Genomic DNA, 19,776 nt, shown 5'->3' with positions numbered 1-19,776 from the left:
AAAACAAGCATGCAGTATGTATTTTTTTATTTATTTATTTTTTGTGCTTTACAGAATCGAGACTAAATTAAAAAAAACGGGATAACACTGCATATTTAAAAGAAAGCAGGCAATGAATGAAAAGTGCAAAACCTCACAATAAATTCTCAAAATTAAAAATGCCAAATGTGCACTGCAGAAAACGGTGTATTTTGGTTGTGTGTGTTGCTTTTGAAGGTTGCAGTTATTAAGTCGCGTGATTCTAATACCTGTGTTCACAGCCACCGTTCACGATTTCACTGTTGTGGGTGAAATCTAGCCACAGGTTATCTCGACATTTAATATTCCACGATTATTTTGGATTTTCAAACAAGAATTCAGGGTTGATGCACGCCGAGTACAGGTTTGCCGTCTCTGCGCACGCATGCGCGCTGCCGTGCGGCCGTGACTAGACATTCGGTCATAGGAGCTGTGGAGGGGGGCGCTCGAGCCACGTCGGTGAAAGAAATCAACGCTTGCAGGCAGATTACAAAGAGGGTGAGTAGGCTAATTGCGACAACTGCTGCATCTTCCTTCATCACCCGCAAATATCAGCTCGGGAGCGCAGAAATCCACCCAGGACTGCCAATCCTGTTGATGCGGGTAGGTCTGTCGCACAAGCACAGTCCGCCATTCCCCTTTTTTATATTTAACGAGACACCCTTTCATGCCAGAGTGAAAAGATTCTCAGCAGCACGGGCTCTTGTGCATAATTTACTGTATTTCCCCGTCTTCAGCTCAAGTTCAGTGGTAGACCCGGCAGCTGTAATTGCATATGCGCGCAACGGGTGATTTGGTGCAGCGCAGCTGGCGAACAGAGAGTCTACATCTGATAGGCTGGACAAAAATTCACCCCTATCCCGCAAAGACTGTGCACCCTCATCATTTATTAGAAATGCAGCTGAAGTCATATGCAGACTTTATTGCCATGATTTTTTAATTGTCCAAACCAAAACCTTATTACTTCCTTCTCAGATAAGTAATTGGTGCATATTTCATTGCCCTCTTACTGAAATTTGTCATTTCTCTTCCTTCTCTCAGGTCCCTCCTGCTCATCCAGGAGCAGGAGATCCCAGGCGATCATGTCAACACCTGATCCCCCCATGGGAGGCACCCCTCGCCCTGGTCCCTCCCCTGGTCCGGGTCCTTCTCCTGGGGCTATGCTTGGCCCCAGCCCCGGACCCTCCCCAGGCTCCTCTCACAGTATGATGGGCCCCAGCCCTGGTCCTCCCTCCTCTGGACACTCCCAGCCAGGGCCCTCTGGATATGGCCCGGACAGCATGCACCCTCTGCACAAAGTAAGGGCATTCAGGCAGCAGTCCCAGTGAGACGCTCTCAGCAGCTGCTCGTGTTGCCGTCCTTTAGGGAACCGCAGTTTGTCAGCAATTACTTTTTAAACCTCATTGCTACAGATTTACAGTGACTCTTAAACAGAAAGGATTTAAACATTAATTTCACTTGCTTAAGAATGAAGTGTAGATGATGCACATGTACAGCAAAGCTTTCAAGCATTTTCATCTTCAGATTTCCATCTTCATTTAAATTTGATGTTTTCATCATGCTTAATTTTGCTCTTTGTAGTTATTAGATCTAAATATCAGTATAATGTTAATAGACACACATATTATCTAATATTTATTCACTAAATAAATGATTAACTACTAGCTAAGCTTGAAGGAGAATGTATCAGAAATATTTAACCTAAGAAAACCATTGATTTGTTCCACTAACTACGGGTACGTGATTTATTTCAGTGTTTTTTTCTAAACATTATTATTCACTGAGAGTTGAAAACTTGATATGCACTAAGTAGCACCTGTGCCTGTGAGCAATCAATGCTCCTCTTCCATATTTGACCCAAAAATCGAACATGTTTGACTTGACATTGGTTAACTGCTCTTACTCTACATGTTTTTTTTTTCATATAACTATGCTTCTGCTTACTTAAGTTTTGCCTTTGGTATTTGCTTTTTAACTCAGTGAAACTTCTGCAAATCCTCTGCAATGGCGACTTTTGACAAAACTGATAGTGTTTAACTTCAGTACTGTCTGATTCCTCCCACAGCCCATGGAGGGTTTGCACGAGAAAAGCTTGAGTGAGGAGAGCCGTTTAAGTCAGATGAAGGGACTGTCAGTGAGACAGGGCGGGCACAGTGGTATGGGCCCCCCACCCAGTCCTCTAGACCAACACTCACAAGGTAGGCATGTTACCTAAACCATTCTTAAGCAATTTGCTTAATTCCTACATTGCGTAAGACATGTGACGGCTTTTAAGCATGACTTAACGGCAGTGGTGTGACTATGTGTCCTGACTGGCTCAGAGGGGAGTGTCTCTGTTGTCACCAGCTGTAACATGAACCATGAAAACCGTTTCACTGTTTCATTATTGAAATACTGAATGATATACAACTGTCATGGCTCAGTCTGGCTCAGACAAAGACAGCCTGCTCTGTGCTGTAAGGATGGGATATAGACAGGCTTAACGTGGTGAATCACAGTTAACAATCTCCTGGAAATAATCATAACAATAATAATAATAATCCAGGATTTGATCAAATTTAGACAATAATTTATTGTTTGTTAGAGTTTGCCTCAGGTTTGGTACGATGATAAGTTTTGTGTTTTGTGCTTGGCTTGAAGACTGTAAGATTATTATCAAATTTTCCTTTGAGGACCCGTAGAGAGTGATTCTCTCTACCTGCCTGCCTTTTTCTCTGTGTATTCCAGGCTACCACTCTCCATTAGGTGGCTCTGATCACTCAAGTCCCATCCCTTCAAATGGTCCCCCCTCTGGGCCCCTTATGCCCTCATCATCTTCCTCCTCTTCCTCTGGTGGTCCTGGCTCTGCCTCTACACCATTAGATGGCTCCAGTGGAGATCAGCACATTTTGGGTCCTAATAACCGACCCGTCCCTCCAGGCAGTTCTGGACCAGGTCCAAGCCCTGGACCCAGTCTTGGCCCCAGTGTCCCTAGCCTTGGTCCTGGCCTTGATACCAGCGGCCCTGCGGGACCTGGAGGTCCTGGTGGTCCAACTCCCTTTAACCAGAACCAGCTTCACCAACTTAGAGCCCAGATCATGGCTTATAAGATGCTAGCCCGGGGACAGCCCCTCCCAGACCACCTTCAAATAGCTGTCCAAGGAAAGAGGCCAATGCCAGGGATGCAGCAGCCCATGCCTAGTCTGGCTCCCGGAGCTGGAGGAGGGCCAGGAGGTGGTCCAACAGGACCAGGGCCAGGGCCAATGGGCTCAGGCTACAGCCGAGGTCACGGTGAGCAAGCATGAGGAATGTCCGAAATAGCAGTACTGTTTCTTATAACCTGAGGGTGAATACATAGAAGACTAATTCACACCTCCACTTTAAGTCTTCCTCAGCGTTTCATAAATCTCCCACAGTATTGTTTCTAAAATTTTAACAAGGCCTTGTTATGGATATCAGCCGTATTCAATCTGCATTCTTTGATTTCTTAGGAATGATGGGTCCAAATATGCCTCCCCCCGGCCCATCAGGAACCCCAGTTGGGATGCAGGGTCAAAATACTAATGGACCTCCCAAGTCATGGCCCGAAGGTACGTGGTGCTGCTATAAGACCTTGTGAAAACTGACTGTCTCTTCACTAGGAGCATCTTTGTTGAAACCTAGTTAGGCTGTTAGTGTAAAAACGGCCGACTAAGTGCTGATAGAAGAGATGAACTATGCTGTCGTGCAGTGTTAGTTCTGCTGTAATTCCTAATTTTCCTTTAGACGTTCATCATTTTGTGTAGACCACAGTGACTTTTCCTCACTACACTTTCCTCCAGGCCCCATGGTGAATGCAGCAGCCCCCTCCAACGCTCCACAAAAACTCATCCCCCCTCAGCCCACTGGCCGGCCATCTCCTGCTCCCCCTTCAGTTCCGCCGGCTGCCTCCCCGGTGATGCCCCCGCAGACCCAGTCTCCCGGCCAGCCTGCGCAGCCTACTCCCATGATGCCTTACCATGCCAAACAGAACCGCATTACACCCATTCAGAAACCCTGTGGCCTCGACCCCGTGGAGATACTGCAGGAGAGGGAGTACAGGTAACCAAGTCTTTTGGGGGATGCGCTATCCTCTGTCCCATTTATTTATCTGTTGAACAAAATAGCTAAATTGAGCTTTAGTTATCTGACTCTTAAGGGTTGTATATGTACCATAATCAGTACATATATTTAGAGATGGCCTACTTTACTTTGTGTTAAAACTTTTAAAGCATATAATATTTACCACAAGCTTTTTCTTGTATATTTTCTATCTTATGTTTATAATATAGTACAAAAAAATCAAAAGTACAAAACAATACATCATTTTTTTGCATCGACATTTGGGAAGCAAATCTTCTATCAAACCCAGTTTTGCTGTTTTTTTCCACACCAGAATTGAATCATTTCTTCCTTTTCCACTTGCCTTTCCACCAAATTCCCACAAATTTGGCTCGACTCTTTCTATGTAATCTTTCTGATCACAAACCTCATGACTTTCAAACTTGTTTGCATAAGTCACACCAAAGTTAAAGCTAAAGTTCAAAGCCCATACATGAATACTCGTGCCTGCACTAAGTTGCCTCTGCGTTGTGTAATATGTCATCAGTTCTTTTATTTAAATGATTGACAGCTCATTGGAGTAAGGACCTAGCATGTCATCTGTAAATCTTTTAAAGATGTCGGCACTCCACTGGCAAAGTTCTCGACTCCAACACCTCAAACACTTCACACAGTTGCAAAGTGATTTTGTTTTTGTCCTGGTTTCAATGCACCCCTCTCTCTGAAGGGAACTTTGGTTTTCTAGTTCTTATTTAGTTGTATGGCACAATGTTAGTGTTAGCATACTTCTACACACCTAGACTAAAGGCTGTTAATATCTCAGTAGTACCTTTTCTCTTCTGTGTGCTATGGTAGTTGTGGTTTTGATGTTTCATAATTCTCACCATCAGCTCCTGCACAAACAACATTTTTTTCTGGGATATAACTACTCGTTGTACCTGCTTCTTCAGGTTACAAGCTCGTATAACCCATCGCATTGCTGAGCTAGAGAATCTACCGGGTTCTCTGGCTGGTGATTTACGAACCAAAGCCACCATAGAGCTCAAAGCCCTGCGACTACTTAACTTCCAGAGACAGGTATGCACTACAGTCACATCCTCACCTCGAACCTTAACAGTAATGCATCGTTGGCAGTTATGGTGAATCAGAGACCATTACGGTTTGTGTGTGTGTTTTCAGTGTGGATGGTTCTGCTGGTGAGTTTACACTTTCTGTGTGTTTTCTATTGTGTCTCTCTCTCTCTAAAAGCTGCGTCAAGAGGTGGTGGTGTGTATGCGCCGTGACACAGCTCTAGAGACCGCCCTTGATGCCAAGGCCTACAAGCGAAGCAAGCGACAGTCTCTCCGCGAAGCCCGCATCACAGAGAAACTGGAGAAACAGCAGAAGATTGAACAAGAACGCAAACGTAGACAAAAACATCAGGTTGAGCCCAAACTTCGAGGTTAACTGTGATATTTTTTTAAAGTTTTGCTTCTCACTGATAATCTCTTTCTGTCCTTCATCCAATCTAAACAAAGGAGTACCTCAACAGCATCCTTCAGCACGCCAAAGACTTCAAGGAGTACCACCGTTCGATCACAGGCAAAATCCAGAAACTGACCAAAGCTGTGGCCACCTACCACGCCAACACCGAGCGGGAGCAGAAGAAGGAGAATGAGCGTATTGAGAAAGAGAGGATGAGGAGGCTCATGGTAAAAAGAAGAAACTATAATATCACTTAATGCCCATCACGAACGTAGCAGTACACAAATCCCTCCTACACATTGTACCATATTTTTTACCCAGGCTGAGGATGAGGAGGGCTACCGCAAACTCATCGACCAGAAGAAGGATAAGCGCTTGGCCTACCTGCTGCAGCAGACCGACGAGTACGTTGCAAACCTCACAGAGCTGGTCCGAGCTCACAAAGCTGCACAGGCCCTCAAGGAGAAGAAAAAGAAGAAAAAGAAAAAGAAGAAGGTACACCGACAAACACAGACACTCCACTGTAAAGTCTGCGTAACACTGATTTTTGTTTCTGATTATGTTCTGTCACGTATAACCTGATTACTTATTTTTCCCTTATGTTGCAGGTGGAGAATGCAGAGGGTCAGACTCCTGCTATGGGTCCTGATGGAGAGGTGAGCAAATGCAGAAGCCTTAATGAAGACTGTAGAGATAAAGACATGGTACAGGAGTAGAAGCTGCAGTTTTAAGTCACTGTTCACTGCGGGGAATCATTTCTTCAGCTCGATTCTCATCAGGCACAAACGGCGCTGACATCACATGACATGGTAACCCGCAACAGGAGACCAAACAAAAGCCTTTTGCTACTCGGAAAACAAGCAAAATATCACCCGCTATTTGACTGAGCACAATGATAAACACCTGGACTTTATCACAACAAGAAAGCAAAGTGGTTTCGCTGTAAAAAATATTTATAGAGCACGTGTTGTACTGAATTACAAATAATTGGGAATTTGCTTGATACTGTGAACTTGTTTGTTTGATCAAATAGCTGCAGCGCCAGTGATTAACCATCTGAATCTCTGTCGGCATTTAAAGTCTTAAACAAACCCTCTCTACTCCTGCAGCCTCTAGATGAGACGAGTCAGATGAGTGACCTGCCGGTGAAGGTCATCCACGTGGACAGTGGGAATATCCTGACAGGGGTGGACGCTCCCAAAGCTGGACAGCTGGAAACTTGGCTGGAGATGAACCCTGGGTGAGTCTGGATGCAAAGAGGAAGGAACTTGTGCAAATGTTTATAGAAAAGACGTATAAATGTTTTAATGCAATTGCCCAGAGAGATGATGTTTACAGGTTATTAATTTTTCTGCACGTCTTATACTGAACACAGTCTCTTAGGTAGATCTTAACACAAACATTCAGGATCAAGGATAGAGGGATCATTCTTTGATGTTTGAGGGTATGGTGATATCACACAGCCTGTTGGGTGTAATTCATTTCAAATTCATTAAAACTGTAATTACATTACACTTGCAATTATGTCGTTACATTACAAAGGTTCTTCAGTTGACTCCACACTTTTCATAGAAAAAAAACATCAAACTAGCCTGTCTTTTGTTCTTTTCTTTTGTTAACTGATTTCAGTTCATGTGCAGTGATCTACAGCTTTTGAGGAGTATAGATATGCGTATTACTTTTATTTTTAATGCACCAAAGGACAAAAAAATCTGGTGAAAAGCTATGTCTAGGACAGACAAAACACACAGCACAGACAACACTTTTAGTTAAGGGGTGGAAGAGCGGCGTGTTATCTCGTGGCAACAAGGTCCTGGGTTTGAATTCGCTGGCTGGAGCCTTCCTGTCTAGAGTTTGCATGTTCTCCCTGTTGGTGCTTTCTGGGTGCTCCGGCTTCTTCCACAGTCCAAAGACATGCACGTTAGTTTTACTGGTGGTTCTAAATTGGCCTTAGGTGTTAATTTGAGTATAAATAGTTGTCTGTCTCAGTATATGTCTGTGAAGGTTCTCAGTCATCCAGGTCATCGTAATCAAAGGAGCTTGCAAAGAAAAGCGTCTGGACTTCTTTAAGTTGCTTGAAGACGTTTCACCTCTCATCCGAGAAGCTTCTTCAGTTCTAAGGTCAAATGGTGGGGAGTCCCAGATTTAAAACTAGTGGGAGTTTCCTCCCAAAGAGGGACAAAAGGACCCCCTGATGATCCTCTAATCACATGAGCCAAGGTGTGAAAATGGGTGTGGGTCCCAATCAGCCAGAGTTTCAGGTGAGCTCATTGTGAAACCTGGCCCCACCTTATCATGCGAATTCCTGAGGTCAGATGGCCCAGGATGTGAGTGGGTGTTAAAGCGTGTGGGAAGGGATCTCAAAACTGGATTATAGATGGCAGAGAGTTGGTGTCATAAACCCCCGCCTCTGTTCAAAGATGGTCGCTCACAGTGGACATAGATGGCTTCTTTCACTCCTCTTTCAAACCATCTGTCTTCTCTGTCCAAAATGTGAACATTGGCATCCTCGAAAGAGTGTCCTTTATCCTTAAGATGCAGATGGACTCCTGAGTCTTGTCCTGTGGAGGTGGCTCTTCTGTGTTGTGCCATGCGCTTGTGAAGTGGCTGTTTGGTCTCTCCAATGTAGAGGTCTGGGCATTCCTCGCTGCACTGTACAGCATACACCACATTGTTAAGTTTGTGTTTAGGAGTTTTGTCTTTCGGGTGAACCAGTTTCTGTCTGAGCGTGTTGCTGGGTCTGAAATGCTTGGAGAAGACTCTCCTGACACCATCTATAATCCAGTTTTGAGTTCCCTCCCCAGACCCACACCCATTTTCACACCTTAGCTCAGGCGATTAGAGGATCATCAGGGGGTCCTTTTGTCCCTCTGTGGGGGGTCACTCCCACTAGGTTTATATCTGGGACTCTCCACCATTTGACCTTAGAACTGAAGAAGCTTCTCGGATGAGAGGTGAAACGTCTTCAAGCAACTTAAAGAAGTCCAGACGCTTTTCTTTGCAAGCTCCTTTGACTCTGTCTCAGTATGTTAGCCCTGCGATAGACTGGCGATCTGTCCAATTGTTCAAAATTTCACACAACCACATACTAACTGTACAAGTGATTAGCATTTACTTAAAATGACACAGCTGAGCATAACGACACCCGCAGCACAGATAGAGATTGAGCTTTACGGATGATTAAATCATTTGGAGAAATGTAGTTTTTAACAAAATAGTCTCATATATACATTTCTGCCCCACTTATTCAAAATGTTCAAGAACAGCAAAATCTTCTCTTTGTCATTATTTGTCATTCAGCGGTTTTGTCGTTCCCTGACAGCTACTTTCAGCGTTAAAGGACAATATCAAGGGACAAATTTTTTCAAAGTGTATTTATGTAAATTTGTCCAGATATGAGGTGGCTCCCCGCTCAGACAGTGAAGACAGCGAGGAGGAGGAAGAGGAGGAGGTTGGTTTAATTATTTTTTTATTTTTTTGTGAGATGTGTTTGAAGCCACTTCATATTCGTTCATCCAGTGGGAGTTAAAAGCAACTTTTAGTTCACATGCTGTCTCTCAGGAGGAAGAAGAGGAGCCTCAGCCTTCGGCAGCTCCAGTAGAGGACAAGATGAAGATTACAGACCCAGACAGTGAAGATGTGTCAGAGGTGGACGTCCGACACATCATTGAGTGAGTTCATGTAACGTTCATTTTTGTGCAACGTATGTGCTGTTTAAATACAGCGAATTCCACCAAATGTCATTAATTTTGTGACTGATTAAGACTTTACGTGTCATTTTACAGAAATGCTAAACAGGACGTGGACGATGAGTATAGCGGTGCAGCGTTTGCTCGAGGACTCCAGTCGTATTACTCTGTGGCTCACGCTGTCACAGAGAAGGTGGAGAAACAGTCCAGCTTGTTGATAAATGGGCAGCTTAAACAGTATCAGGTGAACACGCACAAGCACAAGCACAAGCAAGTACACGAAGCACTGACAAATCCTGCAGTTCAGACATTTTACATCTTTAGCTGCACGCTGGTCAGGACTGGATATTGTTTATACTTCATCAGAATACTTTAATAATCCCAAAGGAAATTATGCACTTACTCTGCTTCTTCTTCTGGTTGTTGCCATATTAATTAAAGACATAGAGACATTAAAAGGCGAATTAATTTGAAGGTTGCCATAATTCAGTGGTTTTCAGGCTTTTTATTACAAAATGCAGTGGGGGAGATAATTATTTGATCCTCTGCTGAATTTGTAAGTTTGCTGACTTACAAAGAAACGCTCTTTCTTACAAAACAAGGTAGGATTTTCAAATTAATTTGAGGCGGAGGGGTAGTGGGCAGTGGGGATAGGTTAATTGATTAGTCTAAATTGCCCATAGGTGTGAATGTGGGAGTGAATGTGAGTGCGAATGGTTGTTTGTCTCTGTGTGTTAGCCCTGCGACAGACTGGCCACCTGTCCAGGGTGTACCCCGCCTCTCGCCCTATGATAGCTGGGATAGGGTCCAGCGCCCCCTGCAACCCTGAAAAGGATAAGTGGAAGCGAATGGATGGATGGAAGGGGTAGAATTTTTTAATATAGGCTTTTCTATTTTGCATCCGTCTATCTATTCTCTTTAGGGGGGCAGCTGTCATAGGGTCTATTGGGGGGGCTAACGTTTTCTATTTTATTCTTTCATAATTTCTTTTGACTATTTCCACTACTTATCTATTATTTTTGCCTTTTCTGTTAGCCTTTCTCCTCAAATTTGTTCAGACCCAATTAATTCTTTCTTTAATTTATAGTAAATCTTATAGATTTGTTGAGCCATCTGTCCAGCATGCACTCAAAAACTACTATAGGTGTACCCCCATAGATTCTTATACCATTGCCATCAATATTCTATTTGTTTCAATAAAATAAGTATTTCTTTAATGCCCACATTAATGTTTTCTTATTTTCTTGGGATGTTTTTTTTACGATTTTCTATGTGAGTGTCCTTTTTGGCAGATTCTTAAAAAGTAGGACTTTACATTGAAGTGGGACATCATAGGAAACAGAGTCTCTCAGATTTCAAAGCAGTAATAAATAACCCCCTCCTTTTTTTTTGACTTTCAGATTAAAGGTTTGGAGTGGCTGGTTTCTCTTTACAACAACAACCTGAATGGGATCCTGGCCGATGAGATGGGTCTGGGAAAAACCATCCAGACTATCGCTCTCATCACATACCTCATGGAGCACAAACGGCTCAACGGACCCTACCTCATCATTGTACCTCTTTCGTGAGCTCGCACGCTTTTGCTATGACAGTGTTTCAGTCCTGCACAGCACTTAAATAAAGACGAATGTACCGGTAATAAATTGTTTAACTACACGTAAGCTGTCTCTCATTGACAGAACTCTTTCTAACTGGGTGTATGAATTTGACAAATGGGCGCCATCAGTCGTTAAAGTGTCTTACAAGGTAACACAAAAATGGGCGTGCCTGTCTTTATCTTAAAATCTTCTAAAGAATTATTGAGATATTGAACCTTTTTTTTTAGGGGTCTCCTGCTGCTAGAAGAGCGTTTGTCCCTCAGCTGCGTAGTGGCAAGTTTAATGTTTTGCTCACCACTTATGAGTACATCATCAAGGACAAACAAGTACTGGCCAAGGTGAGTTTGACTGCACGGACAAACACGGACTCAAGGAAATGAGCGAACACATTGAGGCTGTGATGGCGTAGATTTTCCTTTACAGATTAAAAACATTTTGTTTCTTTTCATACCTTATTAATCATACTTCTGTTTTACTTAAGGTTTTTGTGTCTTTGGCTCCTTAAATCCCCCCAAATCCTCTAAAAGTTTTTGAGTCTGGCCAATCTGACCTCCCCCTGCATCTCAGTGCTCTCTCTCCTAGGTCCTGCAACACACTGACACGACCTGTAAACCACGTCTCCCACTGTCCTCTGTGACCATCATGCTGCTATGCACTCATGTAGTCATATAGGGTTCCTGACTGTGCTCACAGGTGGGTGTTGCGCTTCAGGCAAGGCTTTCCCATGTGATGGTTACAGGTACTAGCCTGGGACTGGGCCAACTTGAGTCATCAGGACAAAGTGGACAAAAAAAAATCCTCCTTTTACGCACTTTCAGTTATTGGTTTGATGTGGCTGGACAGGAGCAGTGATACAGGGTATTGGCACTGTGGTTTCGCCCACGTGATCCTCTTCTTTCCTTCAGATCCGTTGGAAGTACATGATTGTAGACGAAGGCCACCGCATGAAAAACCACCACTGTAAACTGACCCAGGTCCTGAACACCCATTACCTTGCTCCGCGGCGCGTCTTGCTGACGGGGACGCCGCTGCAGAACAAACTTCCTGAGCTGTGGGCGCTGCTCAATTTCCTCTTGCCCACTATCTTCAAGTGCTGCAGCACCTTCGAACAGTGGTTTAACGCCCCTTTCGCTATGACTGGAGAGAAGGTGTGCAGAAATATAGGAAGAGTTTTGAGGTTGCAGCAGGGGTCTGTTTTGCTAAATAAGAGTGTGAAATTTCTCTTTCTTCCGCTTCAGGTGGATCTTAATGAAGAGGAGACAATTCTGATTATTCGTCGTCTCCATAAAGTGCTACGCCCCTTCCTGTTACGGAGGTTGAAGAAGGAGGTGGAGGCACAGCTTCCAGAAAAGGCATGTTTCACACGCACTGTAAAGGCAACATCCCGTTTAAGCAGCTCTTGTTTTCTTTAGCATCATTTCTTGAGGAGACGTATAGAAAATGAAGGTTTTCTGTTCTGATGTTGTGCATTCATGCTTAATGGAAACTCATGTTTTTCTCCTATCCCTCAGGTGGAGTATGTGATCAAGTGTGACATGTCTTCTCTTCAGAGAGTCCTCTACAGGCACATGCAGGCCAAGGGAGTCCTGCTCACTGATGGATCAGAGAAAGACAAGAAGGTGAAGGAACACATAATTTGAAGTATTGTATTGTATTATGTCTGTGAAGGTTCTCAGTCATCCAGGTCATCGTAGTCTAAGGAGCTTGGAAAGAAAGTCCAGACGCTTTTCTTTCCATGTTGGATTTTTTTTTTTGCATGTACTTCAAGTCCACGCCCCACACTTCCCAGTTATTAGCAGTAAAAACATTTTTATCATATCACGGTCAATAGGGTAAAGGGGGCACGAAGACACTGATGAACACCATCATGCAGCTGAGGAAGATCTGCAATCACCCTTATATGTTTCAGCAAATAGAGGTAACACTGACGAGCCCGACACATAAATACTTTGTCTGTAGTTATTTGCCTGTGTTTCTCAGTCCTGCTCTTATCATCAGAGGTTCTCTTTGTTATTATAATAAAGAGAATTTCTGAGGATAAGAGCAGCCATTTCTGACTTCTGTTTGATGTGTCAGTGAGCTAACAGTCATCAAAATAAAGCCACCGTTGAACTGAAATGTTCGGTTGTACATTGTGTTTGTAGGAATCCTTCTCTGAACATTTAGGATTCTCTGGTGGGATAGTTCAGGGGTAAGTACTGCTTCCTCTTTAGGTCCTGATCTCAAACACACACAAACAAACTGCAGCCTTTGTAAAAAAAATATCCTCCTTTCGCTCCCTCAGTCCTGACCTGTATCGGGCATCGGGAAAGTTTGAGGTGCTGGATCGAATTCTGCCAAAGCTGAGAGCCACAAACCACAAAGTGCTGCTTTTCTGTCAGATGACCTCACTCATGACCATCATGGAGGACTACTTTGCCTACCGTAACTTCAAATACCTGCGTCTGGATGGTGAGACACTGATCTGTATGCGTATCAGTTCTTGTTGTCCCCTTTTTATTAGTTTCCCTTTGGTTTATCTTTTTTGTGAATTATTGCCTGCATTTCCTCTTATTTCCCACCTTCATACCTCTCAGGCACAACAAAGGCTGAGGATAGAGGAATGTTACTGAAGACATTCAATGACCCAGAGTCAGAGTACTTTATTTTTCTCCTGAGCACAAGGGCTGGAGGCCTCGGCCTCAATCTGCAGTCTGCCGACACTGTAGTTATTTTTGACTCCGACTGGAACCCACATCAGGTGTGATGCATATTTATATTGATTTTTTTTTAATCAAATCAGCATTCAAGCTCATATCAGCTTTGATTTGCCTTTTTTTTTTGCACTTAGAGGCTGAAGATAAAAGTCCAGGGTCTGTCCTCAGAATACTGGGGAAGATATTTAGGTTTCAGTATTTAATATTGTAGTGTTCACAATTTATTGACAGTGAAAGCAGAAATGGCAAGGTTTGGGCTCCACAGCTTAACTTTCTTTATCTTTCTCTCCTACCCAGGACTTGCAGGCACAGGACAGAGCTCACCGCATTGGTCAGCAAAATGAGGTACGCGTGCTACGTCTCTGTACAGTCAACAGTGTCGAGGAGAAAATCCTGGCAGCGGCCAAATACAAACTAAATGTGGATCAAAAAGTTATTCAGGCCGGCATGTTCGACCAGAAGTCTTCCAGCCACGAGCGCAGGGCCTTTTTGCAGGCCATCCTGGAGCACGAGGAGCAAGACGAGGTCTGGGGTCAAGACGTGTGCCTACACATGAATGTGTGTGCGTGCATCGCCAACACACAATTTAAAGAGTGTGCTTTCCTCTGCTCTACCTGCCATTGTGTGTCTGCTGTATTCAGGAGGAGGATGAGGTGCCAGATGATGAGACGGTCAACCAGATGATTGCTAGGAGTGAAGAGGAGTTCGAGCTGTTCATGGTGAGTTTCTGTGTGTTTGAATGTGAGGTAAAGATTCAACCGCGCAATAATATTGTGTCCCCACATCTTTCCCTGTGTTTTCTTCTTCTTGCTTCCGTAGCGTATGGACCTGGACCGACGCCGCGAGGAGGCTCGTAACCCACGACGAAAACCACGGCTGATGGAGGAGGACGAGCTGCCCACGTGGATCATGAAGGACGATGCTGAGGTTGAGCGACTTACCTGTGAGGAAGAGGAGGAGAAAATGTTTGGCCGAGGTTCCCGACAACGGAAGGAAGTGGACTACAGCGATTCGCTGACTGAGAAGCAGTGGCTCAAGGTGCGCCTGAGACAAAGATTTCAGGATATAAATTGGCTTCTAAACTAACTGGCTTTCTGGAGGAAAAGGCAAATTTGTGTGTGTGTGTGTGGGGGGGGGGGGGGGGTAATTTTAACACTTATATGCTAATCTCTCACTCTGTATCTTTCCCTGTTCAGGCGATAGAGGAAGGCACACTGGAGGAGATGGAGGAAGAGGTGCGGCACAAAAAGACGACCCGCAAGAGGAAGCGAGACCGTGACCTGGATCTCCCTGGTCCCTCCTCTTCCATAGGGGGACGTGGACGGGGGGATAAAGATGATGATGGGAAGAGGCAGAGGAAGAGGGGACGGCCACCTGTCGAAAAACTCTCACCAAATCCTCCCACCCTCACAAAAAAGATGAAGAAAATTGTGGACGCTGTCATCAAATACAAAGACAGGTAGCAGAAATTGTGATTGTGGAAAATCTGAAACTTTTTTTCAGTCATTTTAGTCTATTTAGAAAGAAAGTTCAACCTGCCAGGCTTTCTTTGTGTCATGAGAAAGGGGTAAAAACCCCAGATTGTAGCCCCCATGATGTCACAAAGTGATTTCATGAATGCTGAGACTGAAGATTATGCCAAATGTATATAATGATAAGAGGATCTGATAGCAGTTGTTAGGTTTGGTCTTTAGGAAGACCGGGGTGGCAGTTTATATTTTGACTGGACTAAACACATTCACGTGTCTGGGGTGGCAAAAAACCCTGTAACACTTTTAATAAATAGCCAACAGCAAACTCGCTTTGAGAGCTATGATCAATTGGATTGATATTGCAGACATATTTCAGATATTTGGTCTCGTGATAATAATGTCATGTCCTGCAGCGCCAGTGGGCGTCAGCTGAGCGAGGTGTTCATCCAGCTGCCGTCTCGAAAAGAGCTGCCCGAGTACTACGAACTCATCCGCAAGCCGGTAGACTTCAGGAAGATCAAGGTAAGATTAAATAGTGTTATTTGTAACATGTTTTCATTCCTGCAGCAGAGCACATTAAAAAAAAAACGTGTTTAAAGGTTAACAGACTCGCTTGGTGTGTTATTCTCTCGCTTACATACCCAATGTTTGTGCTGCGTCTTCAATGTTAGGAGAGGATTCGAAGTCATCGCTACCGCAGTCTGGGTGACCTGGAGAGAGACGTCATGCTGCTCTTCCAGAATGCTCAGACCTTCAACCTGGAGGGGTCGCTGGTGAGACAGATGTGCTGTATAGAAAAACACCTGCTGTTTTATTTGTTTTTTACTTGCACAAGACAAATCTGAATCAGAATTTGTGTTATTTAACTGGTACATATTAGTTCCTGTGGATGGATTACAGTTGAAAGTGAAGCCTGATTAAAGCTGACGAAAGCGAGCACTCTGAGGTCGCATTAAGGCATAAAAGACCTCATCGGAAAACTCATCATGCAGGGCAATGTATCAGACATTTAATTACTAGTTGCTGATAAATGATTAGTGTTTAAATGATGTGTTGAGGCTGAATGCTTTACCCTGCAGCCACATGATCATAATCAGCATCTGCCCGCTGTGTTTATGAGCAGATATACGAGGACTCCATCGTTCTACAGTCGGTATTCACCAGCTTGAGGCAGAAGATCGAGAAAGAGGAGGAAAGTGAGGGAGAGGAGAGTGAAGAAGAGGAGGAAGAGCAGGAGGAAGGATCAGAGTCCGAATGTGAGCATGCCTGTGCATGTCGTGCATAAAGAGGAGAAACTGTTCAGTTGTATTTGACTGTGTCCTAACTGATTTAGATTGAGTTTGTCCTTTTATGTCCTCTGGCAAACATCTCAAAATTCTCTGTATGATTACTCTGACAACATGTTCTTTCCATGTGTGTTGATTTCCAGCCCGTTCAGTGAAGGTGAAAATCCGTCTGAGCAGGAAGGATAAAGGTGGAGATCGAGGGAAGGGACGCAGCAGACGGACGGGACGCACCAGAGCAAAGCCGGTCGTCAGTGATGATGACTCTGAGGATGAGCAGGAAGAGGTAACTTTTTTGTCATTTTCCTTTAAACCTTGCAAGCATTTGTGTGGGGAATTTTTATGGGGTTGATAGTTTTTTGCTCAGTGCAGGTAGATGCACAAATATACACGTTTGGTTTTTTTGTTTCTTAGTTTGCAGGATATCTCAGGAAACCTGTAAAATGTGTGAAACTAGAAGTCTTTCCCAGTCAACTAAAACATATCTCTGTTTCCTTTTTTCAGGAGCGCTCCCCAAGTGCCACCGATGAGGAGGCCTGAACTGTACTGTGAATTAGGAGAGAAGGGTGTATAAAGGGATATCCCACCAAATCAATCAACACTTCTAAAGTAATAAAACATGCCTCGGTCCACTCCATCCACCCTCAGTCAAATATGTTCGAGAGAAGTCGAAGAAGAGGAGTTTCTTTCTGTACATTTGCAAAGACGTGATCATCAGATGGCTCCATATACCATAAAATATATGTTGCACAGGGAGTGTTGAGATATTTGTATACAGATATAATCTAATTACTGCTTCATTGGTGACAACTATGAAGAGAATAGCACACAAAAAACACAACAGCAAAAGATGCTGTGTCAGCAAACCATGAGGCGGTAACATAAAGGTGTATTCTGATAAACAAGTTAAAAGCTGCTGCCCACTACACAGAGCAGGACGTGCATGTTTGTAATAAGCAAAGGTGGGAAAAGTTCCTTATTGTCATCTTTTTTTAAGTAAAATGTGTAATTATAATTAAAAACAGATCTCTTCTTTAATTTTAGTGTACCAATATTTAAGACCTATTTCAGTAATTATCTAGATATTATATGTGATAACAGTGTAGAGATAACATGCTAGGAGTCTTCATCAGCCTGTCTTCAGATAAATGCCCTGAAGCTTTGTGTGAGGCAAATTCTAGTCTAATGGAAACATGTACTGCAATGTCACTTTATTTTAAAAGTTCCACTGTTTGGCATTTATTTAAAGCTATATATAAACATTTAATGTATATTTGTGACCAGTATAGTATGACTCAGCGTACCTATTTTTACTAATTGGTTATAACATCAAGATATTCTATTGATTTAGAGCTACGTTTGACTATACTGCCATGTCACAGTTATTAACAAATACATGAATCCAGCTATGTAACCATTAAATGTTTGCATATGCTTATAAATGCCAAATATGGAGCTTCAAATGTTATCATCAAGACTATTACTATTAGACATTAAGTTTGATTTTTGGACAAACTGTCCTGATGTTTCACCTCTGCCTCACTTTGATGATGTTTTGTGACAACAGTCTCTGGACCTGCTGTGATTCCTGAGGTGTGTGTACATCTCATATTTCTGACTGTTTAGGTTGGAAAGCCAGCCAGCTGTGTACGCAGGGTGTTTCCAGACTTCTCAGAAGCTCTTTAGCAACACACCACAGTTATTTGTCTGAGGTTTGATGGAGCTGAGGCCCAGTCACTCTCCACTACTTTACAGAATAAAAACATCCTACTTTACCTTGCTGCTGCTGCTTACCTGTCACACTTCCAGTATAAGCACTTACAACTGTTGATTGTAGAATTCAAGAATCACAAGGTTGTAATACATGAGTACTGTAACTTGTTCTTCTGTTGTTGTGTGGTGACTTTAGGATTTCAGAACAGTTTCATCTATTTTGGCACTTTTTCTGCTTTTAATTTTTAAGACAAAGGACCAGAGGGACGTCAGCTCCTCTCTGTTTGTGAATGCCTCACGGCCGTATGGTGTTGGATATACTGTATAGAGTATTTTCAGATTATAATGTCAATGCATGTATGTACAGCTTGCAAATTCAGTACTGTACTTATCTCATTACAGTAGGTAACCAGAGTGAACCAAAGCATCGGTGTTTGCATCTGTGTTGTGTTGTTTCATTGTGGCTAAAACTTGGAACAAAACAATAAATTATTGACAGTGTGTGATGTAGTGCTGTGGTTAAACGAATCAAAATTAGTCCGTATGTTGGTAATTGATAGTTTGCGTCACTTTAACTAACATATAAGGGCTTGTTACATGGATTAGTTCAATTTGGTTTTATTTGCATAGCCCCATATAACATATATTAAAGAAGCTTAACAAGCATAAAAAAAAGAAAGCAGGATTAAGTGGTCTTTGCTCACTGGATAGCCCAGTTCTGTGTTCCTTGTAGTCTATGACTAACATTAAGGCATGTGTGGACTGTATTTTGTAAAGGTCAAAGTTCAGAACACTCTAGGCAAAATTCACAAGTAAAACACGAGTTTTTAATGTTGAAATGCCAAATGTCAGCTGCTCGTCAGGCAATCAGCTATATTTATTATTTTTCTTACAACTTGAGCCCAGAAGGATAAACGCCAGTAAGTTCGTCTGAGTTAAAGGTTTTGGGGGTATTTACATGTCTCAGTTGACACTCTTTAAATCCTATGTCTACAAACTAAAAGTGCTACGGCAGTAGTTTTCATTTCAGCAGATTTTTAACTTCAGACCCAAACAAACCTGCTGTTAGGATCAACTGTAAGGTGTAATGACTCCATTTCATCACTAGTAGGAGGTCTCATACAAGTAGAACAGTAAAATCACGCCTATGCCCTTTAGGTCTGTCAGTTGTCTTAAGCCTGATACACCCATTGAGCTTTCTTCAGTGAGTTTTAGATGCAGTTGTTTTTACCATGGCCAAAGCATCAAACATAATGTAAAATTAGCACTGTGTTGTAACAGTCCCACAGGCTTCTTCAGTGATTTTTTTTCTCTTTTTTAATTCCTAAACTATAAAATCAGGTGTCTTTCTGAGCATTCATAAAATGCTCTTATTCTTACTGCTCAAAGCATCCAGTACAATGTGAAAGTAGAATTGTGCTGCCAAAATCTCACTCTAAGTATGATCCAGCAAATCAAAACAGAAACTCTTCACTGAGATGGCAAACAGCACTGTTTGCAAACAGCACAGAAGTATGCTGAATGTACAGCATGCTTAGAGGAGTCACAGGTTGAGATGTGCGAGTTTTTTGGTTAAAACTAAGGCTCAGTGAGTTTACTGTATGTCAATAAATGGTAAATGGTAAATGGCCTGTATTTGTATAGCGCGTTACTAGTCCCTAAGGACCCCAAAGTGCTTTACACATCCAGTCATCCACCCATTCACACATACATTCACACACTGGTGATGGCAGCTACAGTGTAGCCACAGCCTTAAGGGGAAGAGGGGAAAGTACGAGGATGAG

At 43.1% G+C, this 19,776-nt stretch overlaps 1 protein-coding gene across 2 annotated transcripts; it reads left to right on the top strand.

Moving 5' to 3' along the window:
* Positions 1-409: 409 nt before the first annotated feature.
* Positions 410-18,493, top strand: smarca4b (SWI/SNF related BAF chromatin remodeling complex subunit ATPase 4b). Of its 2 annotated transcripts, none has more exons than XM_026170680.2 (34): positions 410-621; positions 1,060-1,316; positions 2,084-2,216; positions 2,746-3,288; positions 3,489-3,587; positions 3,819-4,077; positions 5,028-5,154; positions 5,326-5,499; positions 5,595-5,768; positions 5,863-6,036; positions 6,150-6,197; positions 6,651-6,781; positions 8,935-8,992; positions 9,103-9,212; positions 9,327-9,474; positions 10,631-10,794; positions 10,910-10,976; positions 11,056-11,166; positions 11,734-11,976; positions 12,067-12,180; positions 12,340-12,447; positions 12,660-12,746; positions 12,973-13,019; positions 13,113-13,279; positions 13,405-13,568; positions 13,822-14,049; positions 14,166-14,243; positions 14,344-14,562; positions 14,721-14,983; positions 15,410-15,518; positions 15,668-15,769; positions 16,120-16,252; positions 16,426-16,565; positions 16,784-18,493. In XM_026170680.2, exons 2-34 carry the CDS (start codon positions 1,101-1,103, stop codon positions 16,817-16,819), a joined length of 4,974 nt encoding a protein of 1,657 aa, XP_026026465.1. In that variant the 5' UTR covers positions 410-621; positions 1,060-1,100; the 3' UTR covers positions 16,820-18,493. The 2 variants fall into 2 exon arrangements, with proteins under 2 accessions (XP_026026465.1, XP_026026464.1); XM_026170679.2 differs by having other exon boundaries at positions 13,822-14,082.
* The last annotated feature ends 1,283 nt before the right edge of the window (positions 18,494-19,776 follow it).

Source organism: Astatotilapia calliptera, chromosome 6, assembly GCF_964374335.1.
Source record: "Astatotilapia calliptera chromosome 6, fAstCal68.1, whole genome shotgun sequence".
NCBI lineage: Eukaryota > Metazoa > Chordata > Actinopteri > Cichliformes > Cichlidae > Astatotilapia > Astatotilapia calliptera.
The sequence above is the reverse complement of the archived record's forward strand: the minus strand, read 5'-3'. Positions and strand labels throughout refer to the sequence as shown.